General features: G+C 52.1%; 2 protein-coding genes across 8 annotated transcripts in view; both read right to left on the bottom strand.

Moving 5' to 3' along the window:
• Positions 1–333: 333 nt before the first annotated feature.
• Positions 334–14,044, bottom strand: LOC138815487 (disintegrin and metalloproteinase domain-containing protein 15-like). Of its 4 annotated transcripts, none has more exons than XM_070004911.1 (23): positions 13,872–14,044; positions 12,658–12,764; positions 11,988–12,064; positions 11,348–11,426; positions 11,129–11,205; positions 10,862–11,048; positions 7,955–8,020; positions 7,808–7,876; positions 7,560–7,729; positions 7,383–7,467; positions 6,057–6,205; positions 5,774–5,948; positions 5,428–5,520; positions 4,991–5,295; positions 4,706–4,901; positions 4,381–4,458; positions 3,944–4,016; positions 2,999–3,137; positions 2,306–2,375; positions 1,633–1,707; positions 1,144–1,215; positions 753–877; positions 334–657 (listed from the first exon to the last, which is right to left on the bottom strand). In XM_070004911.1, exons 1-23 carry the CDS (start codon positions 13,948–13,950, stop codon positions 615–617), a joined length of 2,589 nt encoding a protein of 862 aa, XP_069861012.1. In that variant the 5' UTR covers positions 13,951–14,044; the 3' UTR covers positions 334–614. The 4 variants fall into 4 exon arrangements, with proteins under 4 accessions (XP_069861012.1, XP_069861014.1, XP_069861015.1 ...); XM_070004913.1 differs by having other exon boundaries at positions 1,633–1,704; XM_070004914.1 differs by lacking the exon at positions 1,144–1,215.
• A 352-nt stretch (positions 14,045–14,396) lies between these two features.
• Positions 14,397–23,085, bottom strand: part of LOC138815490 (E3 ubiquitin-protein ligase DCST1-like) — an 18,362-nt gene continuing 9,673 nt past the window's right edge. For all 4 annotated transcript variants that reach the window (XM_070004917.1, XM_070004919.1, XM_070004920.1 and 1 more), the window contains 7 exons: positions 20,855–20,954; positions 20,341–20,436; positions 20,107–20,233; positions 19,521–19,637; positions 18,031–18,173; positions 17,807–17,920; positions 14,397–14,691 (listed from right to left, as the gene is read on the bottom strand). In XM_070004917.1, coding sequence (XP_069861018.1) covers positions 14,440–14,691; positions 17,807–17,920; positions 18,031–18,173; positions 19,521–19,637; positions 20,107–20,233; positions 20,341–20,436; positions 20,855–20,954 — 949 coding nt within the window. In that variant the 3' untranslated portion in view covers positions 14,397–14,439. The remainder of the gene's footprint in view (positions 14,692–17,806; positions 17,921–18,030; positions 18,174–19,520; positions 19,638–20,106; positions 20,234–20,340; positions 20,437–20,854; positions 20,955–23,085) is intronic.

The following is a 23,085-nucleotide window of genomic DNA, read 5'->3' as shown; positions in this document are numbered from 1 at the left end:
CTCCGCCCCAGCTCCGGGGCGCTGAGCGCACCAGTGAGATCCACTTTTCCCAGCCACTGGTCAGAGGGTGGGGATGCAGGTCTGACAGCTTGTCTATAGTTGCTGCGGGGGCTGGGCGGCTAGGGACAAACAATTCCTGTGGTACAGGACTGCTTTGAGAACCATCCCAGGTTGGGCAGAAACAAACCTCCAGCATCCCTGGGATACATTGTGACTGACCCTTTCTGTAGCTCTTGCCCTCCTCAGCCCACACTTGTCTGAGGAAGCAGCGTCTCCTAGCGGCTAGACCTGGAAATGCAACAAAGCCCGGGCAACAAACTTAGAGGCGATCGCTCACACAAGTCTCACGTTTATTGTAGGAGAGCAGAGGCAGACTGTATGCACCTCTCAGTCCCATCCAACCCCAGCCTTTCCCCAAGACTGAGTTGAGTCCATGTTGACCTGTCCGCAGGATGCTGCTTGACCGTGCCTGGCAGAGTCTGGTTCCTTAACATTGGGCAGGCACTTCAATGACTAGGATCCTGTTCCTTCAGTCATTTTGGGGGAACTCCAGCAGGGATTCTGCTTCTTTAAGTCCTAAATCTTGGCTGGCAACAGCAAAACCTCAGGAGAGGTCAGAGGTAGAGTGAGGATAGTGCTGGGGGTGGGGGTGCCGGTCTGGAGTTTGGGAAGCCAAAGAAAAAAGATCAGGGTCTCTTTCCCTAGATGTCTCACCCTGCTCACCCATCCTCAGTCACACCCTCCTCACCTACCTGGAGGGTACCACCAGCGGTATGATCCCAGCTCCTGAGCCAGGCAGGTCACGTGACGGCCGCCTGCCCTGGGGATCTGCAGGCAGTGGCTTCCTTGGTGGGGGGGGCTTAGCAGGTCCCTGAGACTGGGAGAGAAGGCAGGAGGCAGCTTGGGGGATAATGGTGGTGTTGCCCACCCTTGACACACTGGTGCTGGGAAACACCAGTTTTGGGGGGCAGCACCAGAGGTCATCCTTGGCTCCAAACAAACCTGTCATCTTAAAGATGCCACTGGGATATGTGCCCCTAGGCACAGAAAGGGCATCTTGCCACAGCTACCACTGCCACGACTACCAGCACCACAGCTCAAGGTGGGGGGAGAGGCAGTGCCCTTCTCTCCCCTCACTGTTACCTTCGGGTGCCTCACCACGGGGTCAGCGGGCAGAGGGCGGGTGGGGGGGTTGGGCCGGTCAGCCAGTGCAGCCTGAACAGAGAGAGGGGTGGTGGCTGTGGAAGGACAGTCAATGGCAGTGCACATGCAGAAGGGCCCGCCCCCCAGAAATTCAAGTCAACATGCAAACGCAGCCAAGGGGCCTGAGAGAAGGGGGCATGCACAGAGGGCTTGTGTGCATGCCAGCAGATAGACACTTCAAGAGGGCGAAAGGTGTAGATCAACTCTGCAGGCCCTGGTCCACTGCAGTCCTGCCACTGACCACCAGGTGGTGGTAGAGACCAAGGCAGGAAGCTCACCCTTTGCTGTTGCTGGGGTCAGGAGACTGAGAGGGGGCACCCTGGGCACCTAATGAAGAGCACCACTGGCAGGGAGCAGGGATGAGAGCTGTAGGTGGACACCAAGCCTCCCACCTGTCTTGGGACAGGACGGGGCCCATCCCAGATTTACCTGGAGTTTCTTAGACACGGGGTCAGGCGGCAGCGGCCTGGAAGGGGGGGCCGGGAAGCCAAGAGCACTAGCCTGCTGAGAGGTCAGAAGGAGCAGACAGGCAGAGTGGGTAGGAAGGAGCAGAGAGACAGATGTGAGCAGAGAGGGGTTAGTGTCCAGGTAGGAGCAGCAGGGCCCTAAAAGTGTGGGGCTGTGCATGCGGTTATTCATCTGCATGCAGGGGGGACCGGTGTTGTAGTGAGCATGCAGGCTGCTTGCACACACTGACTCCTGTCAGCAGAGCCACAGGGCTCAGGCCCGGGGCACTCACCAGGCCTTCCACACATGGTGTCCTGGGCCTTGTCAGGTCCTGGCACACTGAAGGCCCTTCTGAGCACTACCCCCCTTGTCCCCTGCACTGGTCACTGTGGAGGGCAGGGATAGACCCACCTCTTAAAGCCATCAGTTGGGCCACCTGAAAGAGCTCAGCTGAGCCTCTGGTTGAGCCTCTGGCCCTCCCATTCCAGCCTGTCTGCAGCCAGGGCAGAGATGGGAAGGGTTGGCCCTGACTCCTCTGACTCTGAATGAACAGTGTTGACCTTTTTCTGAGTCTACAACCTTCAATGCCCATCTCTAGGGTCCAAGGCAAATGTCAGCAAGGTGGGCTCCCTTTCCTCTGGCATCCAGGGCTCACCTTAATGTTTGGCATCATCTGGGGCCTCTGTGAAGGTCCTGGCCGTTCACTGGGGCCGGATTGGGCTGCCCTGAGCATAAGGAAAAGCAAAAAGAGGGACAGGTGGGTTGGAGGAGTAGCTCAGGTGGTAGAGTATCAGCCAGTGAGTAAAAGTGTCAAATCAAGCGTTTGTATCCTGGTCTTGGAGGGGAAAAAAAACAAACAAACACCAACCAGTAGTTGGAGGCATGGCTCAATTGGTAGAGCACCAGCCAGTGCATGAAAGCATCAGGTACTGTTCCAGTGTCAGACAAAAAAAGAAGGAAAGAGTCTAACCTCAGACCCTGGTGACTACTCTGCTGCACTTGGTTGAAATGAACCCTTTGCAGCCCTTTGGAGAGTGGTTTTGTGTGGTTTAGCCCAACTAGGTGAGGGAGAAGTTGATCATTTTGCAGAAGGGCCGCTGTATCTCACACTGGGTTCCTGGAGGAAATGGCCTTGGTACCCTACCTGTCCCCCCAGGGAGTGAACCTGGCAATGAGAAATTACAGGACATCTGCAAGGAAGGGAGGTGTGTGATTATGGTGCTAATGGTGGTCAGCAAGTTCAGGGTCCAAGAAGCTTGGGTCTCAGAAGCAGGGGGCAGGGCTGCACAGGGGAGGTGAGAATTGTCCCCAGTTGTAGGAAATGGCAACATGGAAGGGATATTCATACCTGTATTGGCAGCTGGTTCCCTTGAGCTGGCATAGTCGCTGCTGCAGGCGAGCACGGTACCAGTAGCTGGCACCAAGTAACAGGAGGACCAGCAATAGCAGGAGACTGAGGAGCAGGCCGGTGGTAAGGGAGCTGGTTGCTGTGGAGATGATCAGGTTTAAAGATCCAGGGATGGTGGTATTCACTTGTAATCCTAGCTACTAGGAAAGTGGAGATAGGATAGTGGTTTGAGGCCAGCCCAGGCAGTCAGTGAGACCTCATCTCAACCAATAAAGCTGAGAATGGTAGTCATGCCTGGCATCCCAACTACACAGGAAGCTTAAATAGGAGGCTCATAGTCCAGGCTGGTCCAGGCATAAACATGAGGCCCTATCTCAAAAATAAGTAAAGCGAAAAGAGCTAGTGGCATAAATCAAATGGTTGAGCACCTGGTTGGCAAGCACAAGGCCTTGAGTGAAAATTCCAGTACTCCCTCAATCAATCAGTCGATCAGTCAGCAGGGTTAAGAATTCTACCCAGGGCCGGGCGCTGGTGGCTCACGCCTGTAATCCTAGCTACTCAGGAGGCTGAGATCTGAGGATCGCCATTCAAAGCCAGCCCAGGCAGGAAAGTCTGTGAGACTCTTATCTCCAATAAACCACTAGAAAACCAGAAGTGGCGCTGTGGCTCAAGCAGTAGAGTACTCACCTTGAGCTGAAAAGCTCAGGGACAATGCCCAAGCCCAGAGTTCAAGCCCCACGACCGACAAAAAAAAAAAAAAAAAGAAAAGAAAAGAAAAGAAAAAAGAATTCTATCCAGGAAGGAGTGGAAAGGCAGGAGTGAAATTGTTAGAGCATGCGGAAGGGTCAGAGTCAGGGAACTGGAAGTGAAGGGGTTAGAGGAGGGTCAGGGGAAAGGCAAAGGCTGAGCCACGTTCCCCTCCCAGCTGCCCCTCCCCCAGCTTACCTCGGAGCTGGGTGATGCAATCAGGGGGTGCCCAGCCCTCCTCACAGTGGCAATGCCTGTTGCTGTCACAGACCTGGAGGTTCAGGGTGAGCAGTAAGGGGGTCTGCATGCTGTCACCCTTTCCTTTCCTTGTATCCATTTTTCAAGAGCTTGGACTTCCACAAGTGGAAGAGAGAAGTCTATCCATGTCAGAGGAAATTCAATGGAGCTAATGCTCAGCAGTACTTCAGTACTATGCTAGCAGTGTTCACTCTCGTCTCACATCCTTGAGGAAGTGGGCACTCGGGTGCCCATTTGATGGATGAGGAAACTGAGGAAAAGTTACTTATCCCCCCCCCCCCCAAAGACTGGACACTCGGGTCCCTCTGTTTCCAGAGCCTCTCATTCTTTTCTTGGAGGCTCACTTCTCCCCTTCTGGCTTCCCCACAGCAGCTCACCCCATGCCCGTGGCATTTGCTTCGACATTCCTGTGCTCCCAGAAGATCCACAGGCTGGCATCGATGGTCTATGCACACCTGCCCCATGGAGAGAGAACAGCAAGGATCACGGGCTCACGAAGCTTTCCTGGGACTGGCAGGCTGATGAGGCTCAGGCCCTCACCACTTTTACAGAGGAGGCTCAGGGAGCAAAACCTCCATCCGAGGTAAGAATCAGACTTCCTGCGAGGCCCAGACATTTTACACCAGTAGACAGTGCGACCCTGGCATTGTTTGCTGGGGTTCAGTCACCTTCGATCTGGTTTTGCCCACCCAGGTTACTCACCAGGCCAGGGCCACAGGCAGTGCCAGGCAGAGCCAGGAGGGGTTGGGCCACATCATTACCCAGGTCCAGATGCACCCAGCTGCAGTTCAGCTGTGTCCCATTGACTGCCAGGGTCTCCCAGCGCAAACCTTGGGCTAAGCCCAGCAGAGGCTGGGCTCTACCCCCCTGGCACTGCAGCTGCCCACACATGGCATCTCTGATGGCAGAAGAAAGGCAAACAGGGTCAGCGGAGGCAGGGCCCAGTCTCCTAACAACCCAGAAGAGGAGCCTGGCTTCCCCGCTTACCTAGATGTGCAAGGGATATAGCTGCCATTGGGGCTGCGTCCACAGTTCCCAAAGGCATTGCCCCGAGTGTTGGCTGTATGGAGGCAAAATGGGGCGGCAGGCTGGGCCTCGGGTCCCCACAGAGACCGGCACTGCTGCGTATAAGAGGCGCAGCGCCCGTGCATACACACAGCCTGTCCACCAGCACAGGGCTCACCGTCCCCCAGGCTGACATCAGCAGGGCACTGGGCACTATCTCCTGAGCAGAACTCGGGCAGGTCACAGTCACCTCTGGGAGGGCGGCACTGCCAGCCAGCTGGGCGCAGCTGCAAAGGGTGGGAAGGCAGCAGCATGGGGTACTGGGCATATTCAACTAGGAGCTCAGGGTCAGAATAAGCCTTTCTCCCCTGGACCCCTGCAGGGGAGCTCTGGGTGAAATCATTCTAGTCTGTGCCTACCTGGCAGTTTTGACAACAGGGTCCATCAGATGCACATTGTGCCCCTGGCCTCAGCTGGCAGGTGAAGGCATCACAGCAGGGATCAGTGCAGGCCTGTGGGCACAGGATGTGGAGCGAACCAAGCATCAGCGCAGGCCAAGCCCAGGACCCACCTTTACCTGCTCCTCCCCAGAAACAAACCCAGAAGGTGCTAGAAGCCCCACAATGAATGAGAACTAGAGCCTGCGAGTCCATGGCTGTCCCTGTGGACAGACAGGTCCCTCAGCGCAGCTTGCAGCTCAGGAGACCAGCTAACCAGGGTGATGGGGCAGAAGAGAGAGGGCAAGGCTTTGGTTGAAGGGCTTACATCCGGAAAGCCACAGTCACACTGCTCATGCGGATCCACAAACATATTTCCACACGAAGAGGACATAGCTGGTAGGTTGGACAGCCGTTCAAAGAGACAGCTGCCCATCCCGTCCAGGAGGGCTTTCTCCAGGGCCTGTCGGCTGCAGTTGCTGAAGTTCAGGCCTGGTAGGAAGCTAGGGGAAGGGGCAACAAAGCAAGTTAGGGTTAAGGAGTCTCCTGGCTTGCATATTCCCTTTACCAGTACCACCACCCCCGCCCCCCAATATCCTGCAGTCACTCACTCTGTGGAGGCCTCCATGATGCAGCTCTTGGATGGAGCTGGACCTGGACAGGGGCAGCTTCTTCCAGGCGAGTCATGATCCAGGCCTAGGCTGTGGCCCAGCTCATGGGCTATGGAAGAGGCAACCCCCACGATGCTTGCCGAGTGGTCCTGTCATTGAGAGTGGATACCCCAACACAATGCTCACTCCATCCTGACTACTCCTGGGACAAATTTCACACTGTCTCCCTCCTTAATGGTTTTTGTTTGTTTGTTTTTGGTATGTGAGTGCTGGTTCTGGGGCTTGAAGTCAGGGCCTGGGCACTGTCCCTGAGCTTTTTTTTTTTTTTTTTTTTGCCAGTTGTGGGCCTGAACTCTGGGTCTGGGCGCTACCCCTCAGCTCTTCAGCTCAAGGTTAGTGCTCTACCACTTGAGCCACAGCACCACTCCCGGCTTTTTCTGCTTATGTGGTGCTGAGGAATTGAACCCAGGACCTCATGCATGCAAGGCAAGGACTCTACCACTGAGCCACCTTCCCAGCCCCTCCCTGAGCTTTTATTTTCAACCTCTTTAATTTTTGAAGTAAGAGGAGAATCTAGTCCTACATGATAAAAGTTCTGGGTTTTATGTCAGGTGCCAGTGGCTCATATTTGTAATCATACCTACTCAGGAGGCTGAGATCTGAGGATCATGGTTTGAAGCAAGACCATGAGACTTTTATCTCCAATTAAACTCCAAACAGCCAGTGGTGCAGCTGTGGCTCAATAGGTAGAACTAGCCTTGAGCCCAAAAGCTTAGGGACAGTGCCTAGACCCTGAGTTCAAGCCCCAGGACAGGCACAAAAGGAAAAAACAGAATTCTAGGTTCTAGCTCAGCTCTGTCACTTCCCTTATCACATAGTCCCTGGAGACCACCTGTGTGTGTGTGCTGGTACTGGGACTTGAACTCAGGGCCTGAGCACTGCCCCTTTTTGCTTAACCTTTTTGCTTAAGGTTAGTGCTCTATCACTTGAACCACAGCTCTATTTCTGGCTTTTTTTGTGGCTAATTGGAGATAAGAGTCTCACAGACATTTCCTGCCCAGGCTGGCTTTGAACTGTCAACCTCAGCTCTCTGCTCCTGAGTTAGGATTATAGGTATGGGCCACCAGTGCTTAGCTTCACCGGTGTTCTTTGTGCCTCAGTAGCCCATCACCTACCCTGCAGAAATAGGGAGTCAGCTGTGCATACTGTGATGCACTGGCCACAGGTAAAGAGCTCCAGACAAGAAGAGTATTGAGGTTGGTCTAGCATGTAGGGAGTTTCAGTGAACTGCCCCGGGAGCCCAGAGGAGACCTGTGAGAAGCTCACCATGTTCACACCTCCTGAGAAGTCCGGAGAACAGATGGAGTTCTGGATGGCCATGCCCACCGTAGGCCCAGAGAAGAAAGTATCACTGTGGGAGGAAGAGGTTAAAGATCAGAGCCTAAAGCCATGGTAATCAGCACTTCAGAACCTAAGCTAGGGAGTGGAGCCTTGGGACCTTACGTCACCAGCTGGGCACTGTCGTGCGGTAATCGAGGCAGCAAGTTTGCCCTGCGCCAGTGGAGGAAGTTTTCTAGTGTGACAGCTGGGTTCTGGACTATCTCCACCAGGTCATGCTGGGTCCAGGCCTCCAGGCCTACTAGTAGCACCCTCACATTCAGAGGCCGGAAGAACTGGAAGAGAGATGGGGTTCAGGAGAGGGGTTGCTGAGGTCAGAGGGCTGTGTGACTACTTCTTAGTCCAACACTCACCGTGTCTAGGAGGAGGGCCACTTCTAGTGAGCGGTTCAGCAGGCGTTGGAAGTCGGGGTACCTCCTGACCTGTGGGCCAAGAGGTTACCTTGAAAGATCGCAGAGTGTGCAGGGGGCAGGAGAGGTCTAAAGCACCAGCAGGCTCACCTCGGAATGATCGGCCACAATCACCAGCTCCACAATCTTGCTCTCCGTTATCACATCCCGCTTCCGCTGTGGGTAAGGAAGAAGGGGAGAGTCAGGCAAACTTGTCTTGCAGGGCATGGACCAAGCTGCGTTCATGCCCATCCTGTGTGGTCAGATAGAGAAGGTGAAGAACCCATTGCACAGGGGGCTGGGAAGGTGGCTCAGTGGTAGAGCGCTTGCCTTGCATGCCTGAGGCCCTGGGTTCGATTTCTCAGCACCACATAAGCAAAAAGAATAAAGCCGGAAGTGGCACTGTGGCTCAAGTGGTAGAGTGCTACCCTTGAGCTGAAGAGCTGAAGGACAGCGCCCAGGACCAGAGTTCAGGCCCCACAACCGGACCCAAAAAAAAAAAAAAGAACCCATTGCACAGATGAGCCATGGAGAGGCTGGTTATTTGCCCAAAGTGGGCTAAAAAGTAGATTATAAAGCTTGGAGTAGAGCCCTCGTTTCCTAGCTGCAAACTCAGTACTTCTTAAAAATTAAAAAAAAAAAAAAGAAAAAAAAAAGATAAACTAGGCTCCAATCACTTAGGCTTGTAATCCTTACCATTTGGGAGCCTGAGAATGGGAGGATCATGGTTTGAGGCTAGCCTGGGTAGAAATATTCACAAGAACTCTTCTTGATCGAAAGATGCTATGTATGAGGACACCCTTGAACTACATGACAGGCTGAGATTAGAAGGACTGAGGTTCTTTTGGGGCAGAAAAGCCCTCAGGACTCCCATCTTAATGGAAAGATGTTGGACATGTTTGTGGATAAGAAGCCTAAAACAGGTGGATCATAGTCCAAGCACAAGCCTGGGCAGGAAGCAAGATTCTATCTCAAAAACAACTAGTTTAGGGGCTGGGAAAGTGGCTCAGTGGCAGAGCGCTTGCCTTGCATGCATGAGGCCCTGGGTTCGATTCCTCAGCACCATATAAACAAAAATAAAAAAGCCGGAAGTGGCGCTGTGGCTCAAGTGGTAGAGTGCTAGCCTTGAGCTGAAGAGCTGAGGGACAGCGCCCAGGCCCAGAGTTCAGGCCCCATGAACGGACCCCCCAAAAAAACCCCAAAACAAAAAACAACTAGTTTAAGCCAGGCACCAGTGGCTCATGCCTGTAATCCTAGCTACTCAAGAGGCTGAGATCTGAGGATCACAGTTCAAAGCCAGCCAAGCAGGAAAGGCTCTGAGACTCTTATTTCCAATAAACTACCAGAAAACTGGAAGTGGCATTGTGACTCAAGTAGTAGAGTGCTAACTTTGAGCTGAAATGCTGAGGGACAGTGCCCAGGCCCAGAGTTCAAGCCTCACAACTGACACAAACAAGCCAAAACAAACCAAAACAAAAAGTTTAGGCTGGGTATCAGTGGGAGGGGTGAACAACAGAAAGGATAAATAAGAGCAAATATTGGTCAAGGTACTTTATATGTTAGAAAATATAGCAGTAAAATCTGTTGAAATTGTCTTAATAAAGAGGAGAAGGGAGGTGGTACCCGTGGCTCATGCCTGTAATCCTAGCTACTCAGGAGGCTGAGATCTGAGGATTACAGTTCAAAGCCAACTGGGGCAGGAAAAATCTGTGAGACTCTTTTTTTGTTGTTGTTGTTGGTCGAGGGGCTTGAACTCTGGGCTTGGGCACTGTCCCTACACTCTTCAGCTCAAGGCGAGTGCGCTACCACTTGAGCCACAACACTACTTCCGGTTATTGAGTGGTTTATTAAGAGTCTCACAGACTTTCCTGCCTGGGCTGGCTTTGAACGGCGATCCTCAGATCTCAGCCTCCTGAGTAGCTAGGATTACAGGCGTGAGCCACAGGTGCCAGCTCCCTTCTCCTCTTTATTAAGACAATTACAGGCGCTGACCTGTAAGACTCTTATCTCCAATAAACCACTCAGAAAACCAGAAGTGGTGCTGTGGCTCAAGTGATAGAGCGCTCGCCTTGAGCTGAAGAGCTGAGGGACAGTGCCCAGGCCCAGAGTTAAAACCCCATGACCACCACCACCAACAACAACAAAAAACAAAAAAAGAGAAGGGAGAATGAGGGGTAAAGTTGATGGAATACATTGCCCACATGATGGAGCTGTCACAATGAAACCCCCTTATACAACTAATGTATGCCAATAAAATTCTTTAAAAAAATAACTGGTGCAAAAGAGGTATGGTTTCGAGGTAGAATGCCATAATAATAGTAAATATAATAATAATGGCAAAAATACCATACACCAGGCACAGTTCTAGGCACTTTACACACACACACACACACACACACACACACACACACACACACACACACACATCCAGTTAATCTTCACATCAACCTCATAAGCAGTGTTGTTTTCCCCATTTTACAAATTTTCTAATTTGGGAGTTTTGATTGCTTTCTTGTTGGCAACTATGTTTCTTCTATGCCTAAATGGGAGTTTTCTGCAAATCGAAATAGTAAGACAGGCAAGGAGTTTGAGTAGAACCCTTGCTTCTGATGGTAGACATAAAACTTAGTGATATGACTTTGGGTAATGCTGAAATTTCTTCATTTTACTATCATTTTATATTTTTGGTGCTAGTACTGGGGCTTGAACTCAGGGCCTTGGCACTGTTAAATTTTTTTTCTGCCCAAAGCTGGCACTCTACCACTTGAGCCACACCTCCACTTCTGGCTTTTTGACGATTAATTGCAAATAAGAGTCTCATGGACTTTCTTATTCCAGCTGTCTTTGAACCAGGATCTCAGATCTCAGCCTCCTGAGTAGCTAGGATTACAGGCTTAAGCCACTGGTACCCAACTGTTTCCTCAATAAAAGATGTACAGTACCTGCCTGCTTGGCTTGGTGGGAAGAGTAAATGTGGCAGCACAACTGAAGCCCAGCCCCCCTGCCTTTCCTCCTCACCCGGTGAAGATGTCCCAGAGGGAGATCCGGTGAAGCCTGAGTGGGCATAGGGACATGTCGGCGCAGGGCACAGGAGTGGCCTGGCAGGAGGTTATCTTGGATACGAGAGATAATGGGAGAACCCTGAAGGTCCCCCGGCCCCAGATCCACGGCATAGCTTCTCTCTGGAGACAGGACCACCAGCCCCCTAAGAAGAGACAGAAAGTCAGAACATTTCAGCTTCATGCCTGAGCCCTGCTCCACTGTCATGGGACCCACCCACTGTACCTGAGCCCGGAGCAGGTGCAGATGGAGACCCAGGAGCCCGCATGGCCCTGCACTCTTCCCTGATAGCAGCAATTTTCCTATAGCAGAGAAACATTTGTTTCAGGGGGAGCAGCACTTGAACCCAGAGGAGTCTAGACCTGCAGCGTCCTTCCACTTCCTCCAGTTGCTTCTCCCTCCATTGCCCAGGCTAGAAAAAGGACACAGACAGGCCTGACTCACCAGAGTGTGCCCCTCACTGACAACCCGAGTACCATCAGGCTGGTACCACACCAGGGTTGGGCGGCCTGGGACCAAATCCCTATGGAGTGAAGAAAAAGGAAGGTCAGCACCTGAGCAAAATCACAGGGTAATGGATGATCGTCTGGGAGCCAAGCAAAGCTCCTAACTTGACCACTTCCCCTGAGGCAGCAAGGGTTGGCCCACTTACTCTCTGCCAAGCTATCTGGGTTCCAATTGAGGTTTTGACACAGGATGGCTGTGTGGCCTGGGGCAAATTATTTAGCCTCTCTGTGCGATAGCTTCTTCATATGTTAAATGAGGACAATGATATATAATTGTCTCTATCTTACAGAATTGTTAAGAAGAACCTACATGAGTATAGGCTTAGTGCCTGGCATATAGTAAATACTATGTAAATGTGGGCATATGCTTTTTATTATTTCTGCCATCTTTCTTTTTTCTTTTGCCAATCCTGGGGCTTGAACTCAGAGTTTGGGCACTGTCCTTGAGCTTCTTTTGTTCAAAGCTAGTGTTCTACCATTTGAGACACAGTGCTTTTTCTGTTTATCTGGTACTGGGGAATTGAACACAGGGCTTCATGCATGTTAGGCAAGCATATTCCCAGCCCCTGCCATCTTACCTATTTGGTAGCAGCTCTATGATATGATTCTCACCATCCAGCTCCAATTGAATTCTCAGGGCTTCAGGTGAACTGGTCTGTGGGTATCAGAAGGATGTCACTCCCCTTAGCCCTGTCCACAATTCCTATTCTCCCTAACCAGCAGGCCCTCAGGAGAGCACCAACAATTAGGTCATACACTAGTGGGGGATCCCTAGGGAGTGGCCAGGAAGCCCTGCCTGGACTGGGGCATTGTTCTGGGGGGTTGTGTGGGGAGGTCAAGGAAGGTATCTGAGCCGCCCCTTCTCAGCTTCCTGTCCAGAGAGGAAGCATCATGGAGGACCCAGCACAGGGCCCCAACCCTTCCTCTGACTCAGCTTTAGTATGGGGGGGAGTTGGTGAGGCACTGCCTGACACCAACCCTGTGAGATGAAAAGAGCAAGTCTAGTCAGAATTCACCCAGTGGAGATGGATGGCTGAGGAGTGCATGCAGAGAGCAGAGGCGCTAAGTAAAGCCAGGTGCTAGCGTGTGGGGAGAGGAAGCTCCACCTGGATTGGACCTGCCACAAAAACTCCATCCACACACAGACTCTGCAGCTGAGCTCTGGGTTTGACACACTTGAGAACTAAGGGTGAGAGTGGTGGTATTTATTAGCTGAGAGATGGGGGCGGGGGGGGGGTGTAGACTCACCTGAAGCACCTCTGCTAGGGGAACTGGAGGGTTGTCTTGAAGGACTTGGTGCTCTAAGGACCCACTCAGGACCTTTTCTGGTCTGGTCTGCTGCTCCTCAGTGCCACCTGCAGAGCCCCAGAGAACCCCAAGAGAAGGCCAGGAGATCTACAGTGGAACTGGAGCCACTGGTGCCCTCAGACGTGATGGGCTTCTGTGTATTGCATGCTGAAACTCAAGGGGGAAACTGGAGGGAGAGGCTGCTTTCCACCACCAACCCATCCCTACAGCCCAGAGGGAGTCCAGCTTGCTCAGCCTGCAACTGTTCCTTGGATCCTTCTGGCCGATCTCAGGTTTTCACAGGGACCCCCCCCCCGTTCCCCACACCTTTCCAATTATCCCCCCCCACCTCACAACACACACACAGACACACACACATACACCCCAGGAACACCCTCTCTCAACACTGGGCGAAGCCTTGTGGCTGAGTGCCCATTCACCCTCCCCTTCCTTCACTTCGGAGAGGCAGGCAACACCCATTTCTGGGTGAGCAGTGCAAACACCCCCACCTCTCTAAATAGCCTTGATGCCCAGTCGGGCACACCCGCTCCACACAGCCTCCGCTTCCTCCCCGAGCGCTGCCCCCCCCCCATGGCTCTCTCCGGACACTCCACCCCCGCCTGCCCTCTCGGCCCCCCGGCCCAAGACAGCAGCGGGAAGTGAAAGTTCCAAGGAGGAGTTGGTGTCCCGGCCTCTTTCCTGGCGAGGCTCCCTTCTCCCGGCTCCTCCCGCCCCGCCACGCTGCGGGTGGCCACCGCACCGGGGGAGCGGGGCTGGGCCTGGGAGGAAAGAATCCTCCTCCTTCCATCTCATGAACCCTGCCCATTCGGGACCCTGGCACCCTGTGGAACGGCCAGCTGGGCTCCAGAGGGGAGCCGACTCTCTTTCCACCACTTTTAAAGGGGCCCCGGGCAAGGCCCCTCGATGCCCGGCACCTGAACTGAAAGTTTCTGCGGGACAACGCAGAGGGCGACCGGACGGCGGGCACCCGTATCCATCCCTTCTGCCCTCGTTGGCACTCCATCGCCGAGTCGCCAGGCCCAGGTGCAGCAGACCAGGCAGGCCGTGCTCTGGGTGGGCTCTCCGGCCCGCCCGGGTACCCCCATGCCGCCTCGCTTTCCCGCACCTTTCCCTAGGGTACCCCTCCCTCCACTCCTTCCAGGCCCGGAACTCACCGGTGTTTGGGAGCGGCGGAGAGGGCCGCGGGCTGCCCGCGCCCAGGAGCCCCAGGGCCCAGAGCAGCGCCAGCGGCATGGCAGCAGCGCCCCGGGCCGGGCGAGGGCAGCAGGTGCGCGACCACGGGCAGTAGCCGAGGCGCGGGGTCGGCTCCACGCTCACCGCGCCGCTGCGCAGCACCAGGCCCCGCCTCGCCCCGCCCACCGGCCTGGAGTTAAGCCCCGCCCCCACAGAGGCCCCGCCCCCGCCGGCCCGCCTCCGCCGCCGCGCGGGGTCCTAAAGGAGCTGCCGGGGGCCCCCCCAGCACCGGCTCCGCCCCCGCTTCCCGGCCTAAGCCACTTTCCCGAAACACTGCGGCAAACCCTGTCGGACTGGCTTGGTTGTCACGCCTTCCCTTCCCTCTACCCAGCTTTGCTCAGATCCCAGGCTGGGACCTGGGTGGCTGGGATCCACTGCCTGCTCAGACGGCGCCCGGGTCAACCCGTCCCCTCGCCAAGCGCAGACAGCGGGAACGTGCCAGGCGTTTTATTAACCGGAAAGGTGGGCGGGAAAGCGAGCCGCAAGCCTTCACTCCGCGTAGTTAGCATCATCGTTGCTGTCATTGAAGGCGGAGGAGGAAAGCTCCTCACGGGGCGTGCAGACCGGGCACCGCTGCCGCATGTCATCCCAGCAGGACAGGCAGTACACGGTCTCGCAGTCCGGCGACGGGCACACGTAGGACTCAGATGTCTCGGGTTCCTGGCACACCACGCAGCGGCGGCACAGCCAGCGGCGCAGGAGTGGGCAGCGGCGGTGCAGGGCGTCTACCAGGTGGTGGCGCTGTGGAGAAGTGGGAGGAGGGCGGTGAAGAGTGGAGGGATTTAGTACCCGATGGGAAACCAGAGGGAAAAGGGGGATTTTTGTCTGGGGCACTTGGGCAGCCCTTATTGTCTGAAGTCACCGAGGTCTGACACTGCCTACTTGTTGGAGAAGGCTGGGTTGAGCACAGGAGAGTCCTAGAGCGCGAGGGTACTTTGGAAAGAGGCCCTAGAGAGCCTCCCTCCCCAACTCTGTGATGGAATGGCAGGAGGCTGGGAAATGCAGTAGCAGTAGCTATCATTGCACCTTTAAATCATCTTATTTGGTCCACATGTCAAGGCCTACAGATGACTAGGGAAAATAGAAGGACTGGTCATCCCCACTTTACAGATGAGAAATGTGTAGTTCGGAGAGATGGTGTGACTTTCTAATCTTAGGTCAAACAAGACCAGATCTGAGGGCTGATTCCAAACTACAAACCTTGTTATCAATAGCCCCGCCCCCAACCCCACCCTCCCTCCATTGCCAGGAATCCTTCACAAGCCACCAAATCAGATCATTCTTTGCTCCAGAAATTCCCAGGGCCCAGCTGCCTGCCAGACAAAAGGACGCTTGGGCTTGGCCTTCAGAGCCTTCTGTAATCTGTCCCTTTCTAGCCTCTGCTCCACCTCTCTAATACTGACTCTTTTGTACTTATTTCTCCTTTGCCAGCGTTGGGTACTTGGCATTCCCTTTGGACTCTTGAATCTTTATACATTGTTTCCTTGGCCTAGAATACATGTTCCTCCCACTTCAATCTGCCCATTAAGTCCCATTTACTTCAGGACTGGTCAAGGAATCTCAGTATGTTCTTTTTTTTTATTAGACATTTTTTTTCTGTCTCATGTGTCATAGAGGCTGGGAAGACCTAGGCACTAGAGAAAAAAGTCAAGCAAAGTCAGTCTCACTTTTATGAACTTTGTTAGGGCCAATTAAATAAGAATAGCTGAGCAGGGCACAGGCGGTTCACACCTATAACTCTAGCATCTCAGTAGGCTGAGATCTGAGGATTACTGTTCAAAGCCAGCCCAGGCAGGAAAGTCTGTGAGACTCTTATCTTCAATTAACCACCAGAAAACTGGAAGTGGTGCTGTGGCTCTAAGTGGTAGACTGCCAGCCTTGAGCAAAAGAGCTCCAGTTTAGCACCTAGGCTCCAAGTTCAGGACCCACAACTCACCAAAAAAAAAAAAAAAAAAAAAGCTCTTATTCATTGTTCTGTTTATAATGTTGGGTCTTTTACTAAGAGATTGTAGATATGTTATCTCAAATTTAAAAGAAAAAAAATATGAGCTGGGTATAGCTAGTATCAGAGCTTACACTTCGTGTGAGGCTTTGGGGTTCCATCCCTAGCTCTGTGTGAACACACACACACATAGCCATATTCAGAAGATATTATTATCATTATTTCTCTGTCTCTAGGTCTCTTTTGGCAGTACTCACTCAGTTTGAACACAGGACCTACAATTTACTAGATGGACATTCTACCACTTAAGTCACTTTTATTTTATTTTTTTTACTTTAGTTATTTTTCAGGTAGGATGTTGTGTTTTCTAGTAAGGTCTTGGTCTTTGTTGTGGCCAGCCTCAGACCAAGATCCTACCTAAGTCCCCTCATACAGCTGGATCACACACAGGCTCACACCACTATACCTGGCTTATTGGTTGAGATGAGATCTTACTAATGGTTAGCCTGGCTGACCTCAAACTGTAAGTTTGCCAATCTCCACCACCAGAGTAGCTGATATTACAGGGATGAGCCATTGTTTCCAGTTTTTTGTTTTGTTTTGTTTTGTTTTTGGTCCGGTCGTGGGGTCTGAACTCTGGGCCGGGGCACTGTCCCTCAGCTCTTCAGCTCAAGTCTAGTGCTCTACCACTTGAGCCACAGCACCACTTCCGGCCTCAAGCATGCAAGGCAAGTGCTCTACCACTGAGCCACCTTCCCAGCCCTGTTTCCAGTTTTTAACCATCTCTTTTTCAGGTAAAAGAACTGATAACGCTGGGTATACATGGCTTGCCCCTGTAATCCTAGCTACTCAGGAGGCTGAGATCTGAGGATCACAGTTCAAATCTAGCTTGGGCAGGAAAGTCTGTGAGACTCCTGCCTTCACTAACCCAAATGGCGCTGTGGCTCAATTTGTGTTTATTTTTGTGCCTTGAGCACAAAAGCTCAAGGACAATGTTCAGGCCCTGAGTTCAAGCCCCAGGACTCTCACCACAAAAAAAAAAAAAAAAAAAAAAAAAAAAAAAAAAAAAACCAGAAACAAAAATAACACAAACCTGATGCTTGGAGAGACACTTGCCCAAGGGACACAAAATGACAATAAGCTTTATTCTTTTTTTTTTTTTTTTTGGTCCGGTCGTGGGGCCTGAACTCTGGGCCTGGGCGCTGTCCCTCAGCTCTTCAGCTCAAGGCCAGCACTCTACCACTGAGCCACAGCGCCACTTCCGGCTTTTTTCTTTTTGCTTATGTGGTGCTGGGGAATCGAACCCAGGGCCTCAGGCATGCAAGGCAAGCGCTCTACCACTGAGCCACCTTCCCAGCCCATAAGCTTTATTCTTATGCTAGAATAAAATTCACTTCATCTTTACAATCTGGAATAGTTAACAATATTTTACAAAAGAGAAAAACCAAACCAAGGTCACATAGTTGTAGTAATGAGGGAAGGAATTACTTGAGGGAGTATGTGGATTGAAACCTGGTTCTCTGGACTCCTTGATGTTTTCATAATGCACATGCCTTAGGCCTCCTGACTCATAGCCTACCTGCTTCCTTCTCTCCTCTAAACTTCATTGAACTGGTCTGCAGCACCTTCATCAGAACCTGTGGCTTTTCTTTGGGTTCCCTCATCCCTCTTGCTTTCCTTCAACCAGGTCTAGTTTCCCTTTTCTGTGGGTTTCCTGTCTACTGAGTCTTAGGCTGGGTTGAATCCTGAGGTTCATAGAGAACCACATTCCTGACCTCCAGCATCCTGTCAGACTCACCCTGCTCCAGTAGGATGAGCACACTGGGAGGTGCTGGGCAGACTGATGGAAGGTGCCCACCCCCACTGTCCTCAGATCCAGTTGAAAGCTGGCAGGCACATGAGGCCTGGACTTACTGGAGCTTTTTGCTGGTGTGCCCGCCTCAGGATGGCAGCCCTCCTTAGTTGTGTGAACGCGGCTCTCTTCTTCAAGAGCTCATTGTAAAAGAACAAGACCCGCTTCTTTTCTCTCTATAATGGAAGGAAGGTTTCAGTGATGGTGGCTGAGTGAAGGGAGCTGAGTGTGTATGTGTGTGTGTTTGTGTATGTGTGTAGGGGTGAAGCGGTCTGGGATGACACACCTTGGGGAAATAGAAGGCTGCAATGACCCTCCGGAGCCGGTAGCCATAAGCCTGGGCTAGGCAGAGACAGGCTAGCAGGCCGGTCGGTTGTATAGCCCTCCAGTAGGCCTTGGTATCCATGCACACGGGCTGGGGCAGGCAGGCTGGGGAAAGGGAAAAACAGTCAGTGGTCTGGTCAAGGCAAGATGAGGGACAGGACAGCCTTGAACTGACCTCCCCACAGGAGTTGGAGGTAGGGCCTAGGAGGCCATAGGAGACAATGGAAGTTCCATTCCCTTCTTCTTGCCTGCTCTTTACCCTGTGGGGCAAGGCTGCCCTGCCAGCACTATAACCACTGGGCCCAGCATGCAGTATGGACACATCTGGAACTTTTCCATCATAAAGAAAGTTTTAGCCAGGTGCTGGTGGCTCATGCTTGTAATCCTAGCTACTCAGGATACTGAGATCTGAGGATCAAGGTTTGAAGCCAGCCCAGGCAGGAAAGTCTGAGACACTCTTTATCTCCAATTAACCATTTGAAAACCAGAAGTATAGAGCTATGGCTCAAAGTGGTAGAGCATTAGTCTTGAGCAAAAAAGATTCAGAGACAGTGCTCAGGTCTTAGTTCAAGCCCTACAACCATCACCACCACCACCAACAACAACAAAAGAAAAAAGAAAGAAAGAAATAAGAAAGAAAGAAAGAAAGAAAGAAAGAAAGAAAGAAAGAAAGAAAGGAAGGAAGGAAGGAAGGAAGGAAGGAAGGAAGGAAGGAAGAAAGAAAGGAAGGAAGGAAGAAAGAAGGGGCTGGGAAGGTGGCTCAGTGGTAGAGTGCTTGCCTTACATACATGAGGCCCTGGGTTCAATTCCTCAGCACCACATAAGCAGAAAAAGTTGGAAGTGGTGCTGTGGCTCAAGTGGTAGAGTGCTAGCCTTGAGCTGAAGAGCTCAGGGACAGCACGCAGGCCCAGAGGTTCAAGCCCCATGACCAACTTTAAAAAAAAAAAGAAAGAAAGAAAAGAAAAGAGAAAAAGTTCTACTGGATACCATTGCTTAGATTGCTGGGCTTCTCTGCTCACACCCACCATGTTCCCTACTCTGATTTCTCGGTCTCAGTCCCCATCTCCTCACTCTCAAGAGCCAGTCCCCCAACTTCCAGAATTGTGTGTGTGTGTGTGTGTGTGTATACTTGTACTGGGGCTTGAACTCAGAGCTTCAAGCTTTCCTTGGCATTTTCATTCAAAGCTGGCATTCTACCACTTGAACCACACCTCCACTCTGCTTTTTTCTTTGTTGTTCTTTGTTTTTGATTTTGGTGGTTAATTGGAGATAAAAGTCTCTTGGACTTCTCTGCCTACATGGCTTTGACTGTCAATGCTCAGCCTCATGAGTAGCTATGATTATAGATGGGGGCCATCCACACCAGGCTACTCCCTAACTCTTTACCTTGGAACATTTTGACCTGGCCTTCCCAGCCCCAGTTCCATAAACCCAATCTCCAGTATCACTCACGCATGTTGTTTGTTTCCACCCGGACGTCTGAGGAGGTATTCAGGGCTCCGATGGTTTTCCGAAGAAGCTGGGCAAGCATAGAGTTTCCCTCAACCTTCACCTCCAGTTTATGATTGCCTAAGATCAGGATAGGAAGTTGGGGGTAAGGGATCAGAGAAAAGTTAGAATTAAGAGCTGGGGAAGGAAGGGGGCTGGAGGTAAGGAGGGGGGGTCATAGAAATACTTCACCCAGGTCTGGGAAGGTGGTTCAGTGGTAGAGTGCTTGCCTAGCATGCATGTAGCCTGGGCTTAATTCCTCAGTACCACATAAACAGAAAGAGCTGGAAGTGGTGCTGTGGCTCAAGTGGTAGAGTGCTAGCCTTGAGCAAAAGTAGCTCAGGGACAGTGCCCAGGCACTGAGTTCAAGTGCCAGGACTGGCAAAAAGAAAAGAAATACTTGACCTATTTTTCTGGGTGAATGGATAATCGAGGCTCCCCAATAATAGCTTCTGGGTTCCAGGGCTGAGATTTGACCTTGGGGAGGACAGGGAGGAGGTCATAGGAGAAGGCTAAATGGGGGGTTTCAGGACACTGGGACACGGCTCACTGTAGAAGGAGTACTGCAGGTAGGAATGCTGGCGGATGGTGTCAAAGACCGTGTAGAGAGCCCTGTCCAGCGCACACAGCAGCAGCAGCAGCAGTAGGATGGGCAGGGTCTCCAGGAGCTCCCTCACCTGCCAGAAGCATGGGCTAGGGTGGCTGTCTTTTGGCTGGTTGCCTTTGCCCTCCACTCTCAAGTCTGTTGTTTCATCAAGAGGCCTGATCCCCACACCAGCCTCACCAAGTTTTTCATTTCCGAGGCCTGGATGGTGGGCTTGCAGGGAAAGATGACAGTCAGCTTCTCCGCCTTGCGCAGTGGCAGCAGAGTCCGTTTTCCCTGGAAATAAACATCCCCTGGTTAAGAACCTCAGCCAGGTGCCCATGACTCATGCCTGTAATCCTAGTTACTCAGGAAGCTGAGATCTGAGGATCATGGTTCAAAGCCAGCTCAGGCAGGAAAGTCCATTCAGCAGCAAAAATCATAAGGTGGAGCTGTGGCCCAAATGGTAGAACATCAGCCTTGAGCAAAAGAGCTAAGGGACCAGTGCCCAGGCCCTGAATTCAAGCTGAGTATTGTCACGCGTGCACGCACACACACACACACACACACACACACACACACACACACACACACACACACACACACGAACCCCAGAACCCTCTGTGTACCCTTTTCCCCTCTGGTCTACTGGAGTGTCAAGCCCACAGACAACACAGTCAGTGAGGCATCCTTGTACAGGGCAGAGCCCACTTACCAGCTTCTTCCTGCGTTCATCAATCTGATAGAAGTAGGTGCTGATATAGATGTTGTCAAAGCGGATGTCCTGGTTATAGCTGTCTATGTAAGAGAAGGACCTGTGGACAGTTAGATGGCCATGTCTCAGTCTCCTGATACAGGATCTCCTCACCCATCCCCAACTGCAGGCTTCCTTGAGGCACATTCATTCAGGTGGCCAACAGGTATTTACTGAGCCTTCTCAGCCTGAAGCTGGGGTATATGGTGGTGATGACAGAGGAAGCAGGCTATACCCCTTCCTTCCAATTGTATAGCAGTGGCCTTCCAGCTACGTGACTGCTGAGACCCAACAGAGATGAGGGGGCTCAGAGAAGGGTGTGGCCAGTCTTGGGGAAAGTGGGTGAGATGTGCTATATGTTGCCTATGTGCATGTATTATGCAGAGCAAATGTGGAGCAGAGGCCCAGAGGTAGACCCTCGAGTGTTTCAGGAACCGTCTAGTTCCCTTCGACACCCACAGCCTCCTCTCAATCTCTGGCTTCTTTTGCCTTTGACACACCTCTTCAGAGGTTGCCTCAAGCAAAACTCATCCACCATCTCCCTTCACAGTGAGGCTGTGTGTGTCTATCTAGCCTCCATTTCTCTCCCCAAATCTCATGTTTGTTGCCTAAAGGGAAAAAAAAACCAGTTAATTGTTTGAAATGTGTTGAAAACTGTAAAAAGTATATGAAATAAACTCGGTAAAGTGTGAAACAGAAGTTCTAAAGCCATCACTTCTGGGTCCCTGTTTAAAAAAGAAATCCACATTTTTGCCTGTGATATAGAAATAACTAAATTCAGGGTTGGAGATTCAACTCAGTGGAAGAATGCTTGCCTGGCAAGTGCGAGGTCCTGAGTTTGGTCCTCATCTCCCAAGGGTAACCCCCCCTTCGCCTCCCCCAAAAAGAAAAAGAACTACAAATATAAAGATAGGCTGGGAGCGCCCCCTTGTGGAGAGACCTCTCATGGGGTTAGGGTTATGTGGACTTCCTGTTCTGGAGCCTGCCCTCCCACCTCTCCTTTCCCCTTAGTGAGTGATCTCATCCAGGTTGAAAGTCTGGAAGTGACGTTTTACTCTGTGCCTGCTTCCTTCCCTCCCCAACCTGGCTCTGAAACCTGCTGCTCCTCCCTCCGTCTCAGGTCATCTTCCTGCTCTGCCCCCATCCCAACCAGGCTTCTTAACCTATGACCTGGCCTCACATCCCTCCTTTCAGCTTGCCCACCTCTTCTCATAGCCATTCTCAGTTTAGGGCTTTATTAGACGATTCTTCAGACTCCTTTGATCATGCCCTTTTGTCTCAGTCATCCAGCCCAGCTGCTGCCCCTGAACACTGACAGATACAAGACCTTTCCTCAAGATACTACCTTCCTTTCCTCAACCATGGTTCTCCACTTGAAGTCTTTTGGAGCCCAGTTATGGCAGAGCTACCTACTCATCTCCCATGCCTTGTTTGGATCCTCAGCCTTTTTTTTTTTTTTTGTCATGGAGCTTGAACTCTGGGCCTGGGCGCAGTCCCTGCGCTCTTCAGCTCAAGGTGAGCACTCTACCATTTGAGCTACAGCACCACTTGCAGTTGTCTGGTGGTTAATTGGAGATAAGAGTCTCAGGGACTTTCCTGCTGGGCTGGCTTTGAACCATGATCCTCAGCTCTCAGCCTCCTGAGTAGCTAGGATGACAGGCGTGAGCCACTGGTGCCTGGCCCCAGCGCATTGTATGGCCTTTGAATCATCTCTGTCTTTTAATTGTCTCTCACCACAACAACTAGACCAACAGCATCTTGAGGGCAGGAAGATGGCTCATCCATCTTTGTCGTCTCATGAGGCCCTGGGTACACCTATAACCACTAACTTTCAGTCACCCTAGCCCTATGGACAGAGGCATACAGCAAGGGCCTCTATAGGTACCCTTGCTCAGCCCCTGCCTATCTTAGACTTTTTTTTTTTTGGTCAGTCGTGGGGCCTGAACTTTGGGCCTGGGCGCTGTCCCTTAGTTCTTAAGCTCAAGGGAAGTGTTCTACCACTTGAACCACAGCACCACTTCCGGCTTTTTCTGCTTATGTGGTGCTGAGGAATGGAACCGAGGGCCTCATGCATGCAAGGCAAGCACTTTACCACTGAGCCACCTTCCCAGTCCCCCATCTCAGACATCTGAGGTGGAGATGGGAAACACAGGGTCCAAAATGAGAGTGGGCGAGGCCCAGGGCAGAGAGCA

The sequence above is a fragment of the Dipodomys merriami genome, unplaced genomic scaffold, assembly GCF_024711535.1.
Source record: "Dipodomys merriami isolate MVZ:Mamm:240054 unplaced genomic scaffold, mDipMer1.0.p SCAF_644, whole genome shotgun sequence".
Classification (NCBI taxonomy): domain Eukaryota; kingdom Metazoa; phylum Chordata; class Mammalia; order Rodentia; family Heteromyidae; genus Dipodomys; species Dipodomys merriami.
The sequence above is the reverse complement of the archived record's forward strand: the minus strand, read 5'-3'. Positions and strand labels throughout refer to the sequence as shown.

Coding starts and splice junctions, on each gene's coding strand:
- LOC138815487 (XM_070004911.1), bottom strand. CDS start 13,950: ATGCCGCTGGCGCTGCTCTGGGCCCTGGGGCTCCTGGGCGCGGGCAGC. Junction 11,049..11,128: donor TGCACCTGCTCCGGGCTCAG/GTACAGTGGGTG, acceptor GTCTCTTCTTAG/GGGGCTGGTGGTCCTGTCTC. Junction 7,468..7,559: donor GACAGTGCCCAGCTGGTGAC/GTAAGGTCCCAA, acceptor TTCCTCCCACAG/TGATACTTTCTTCTCTGGGC.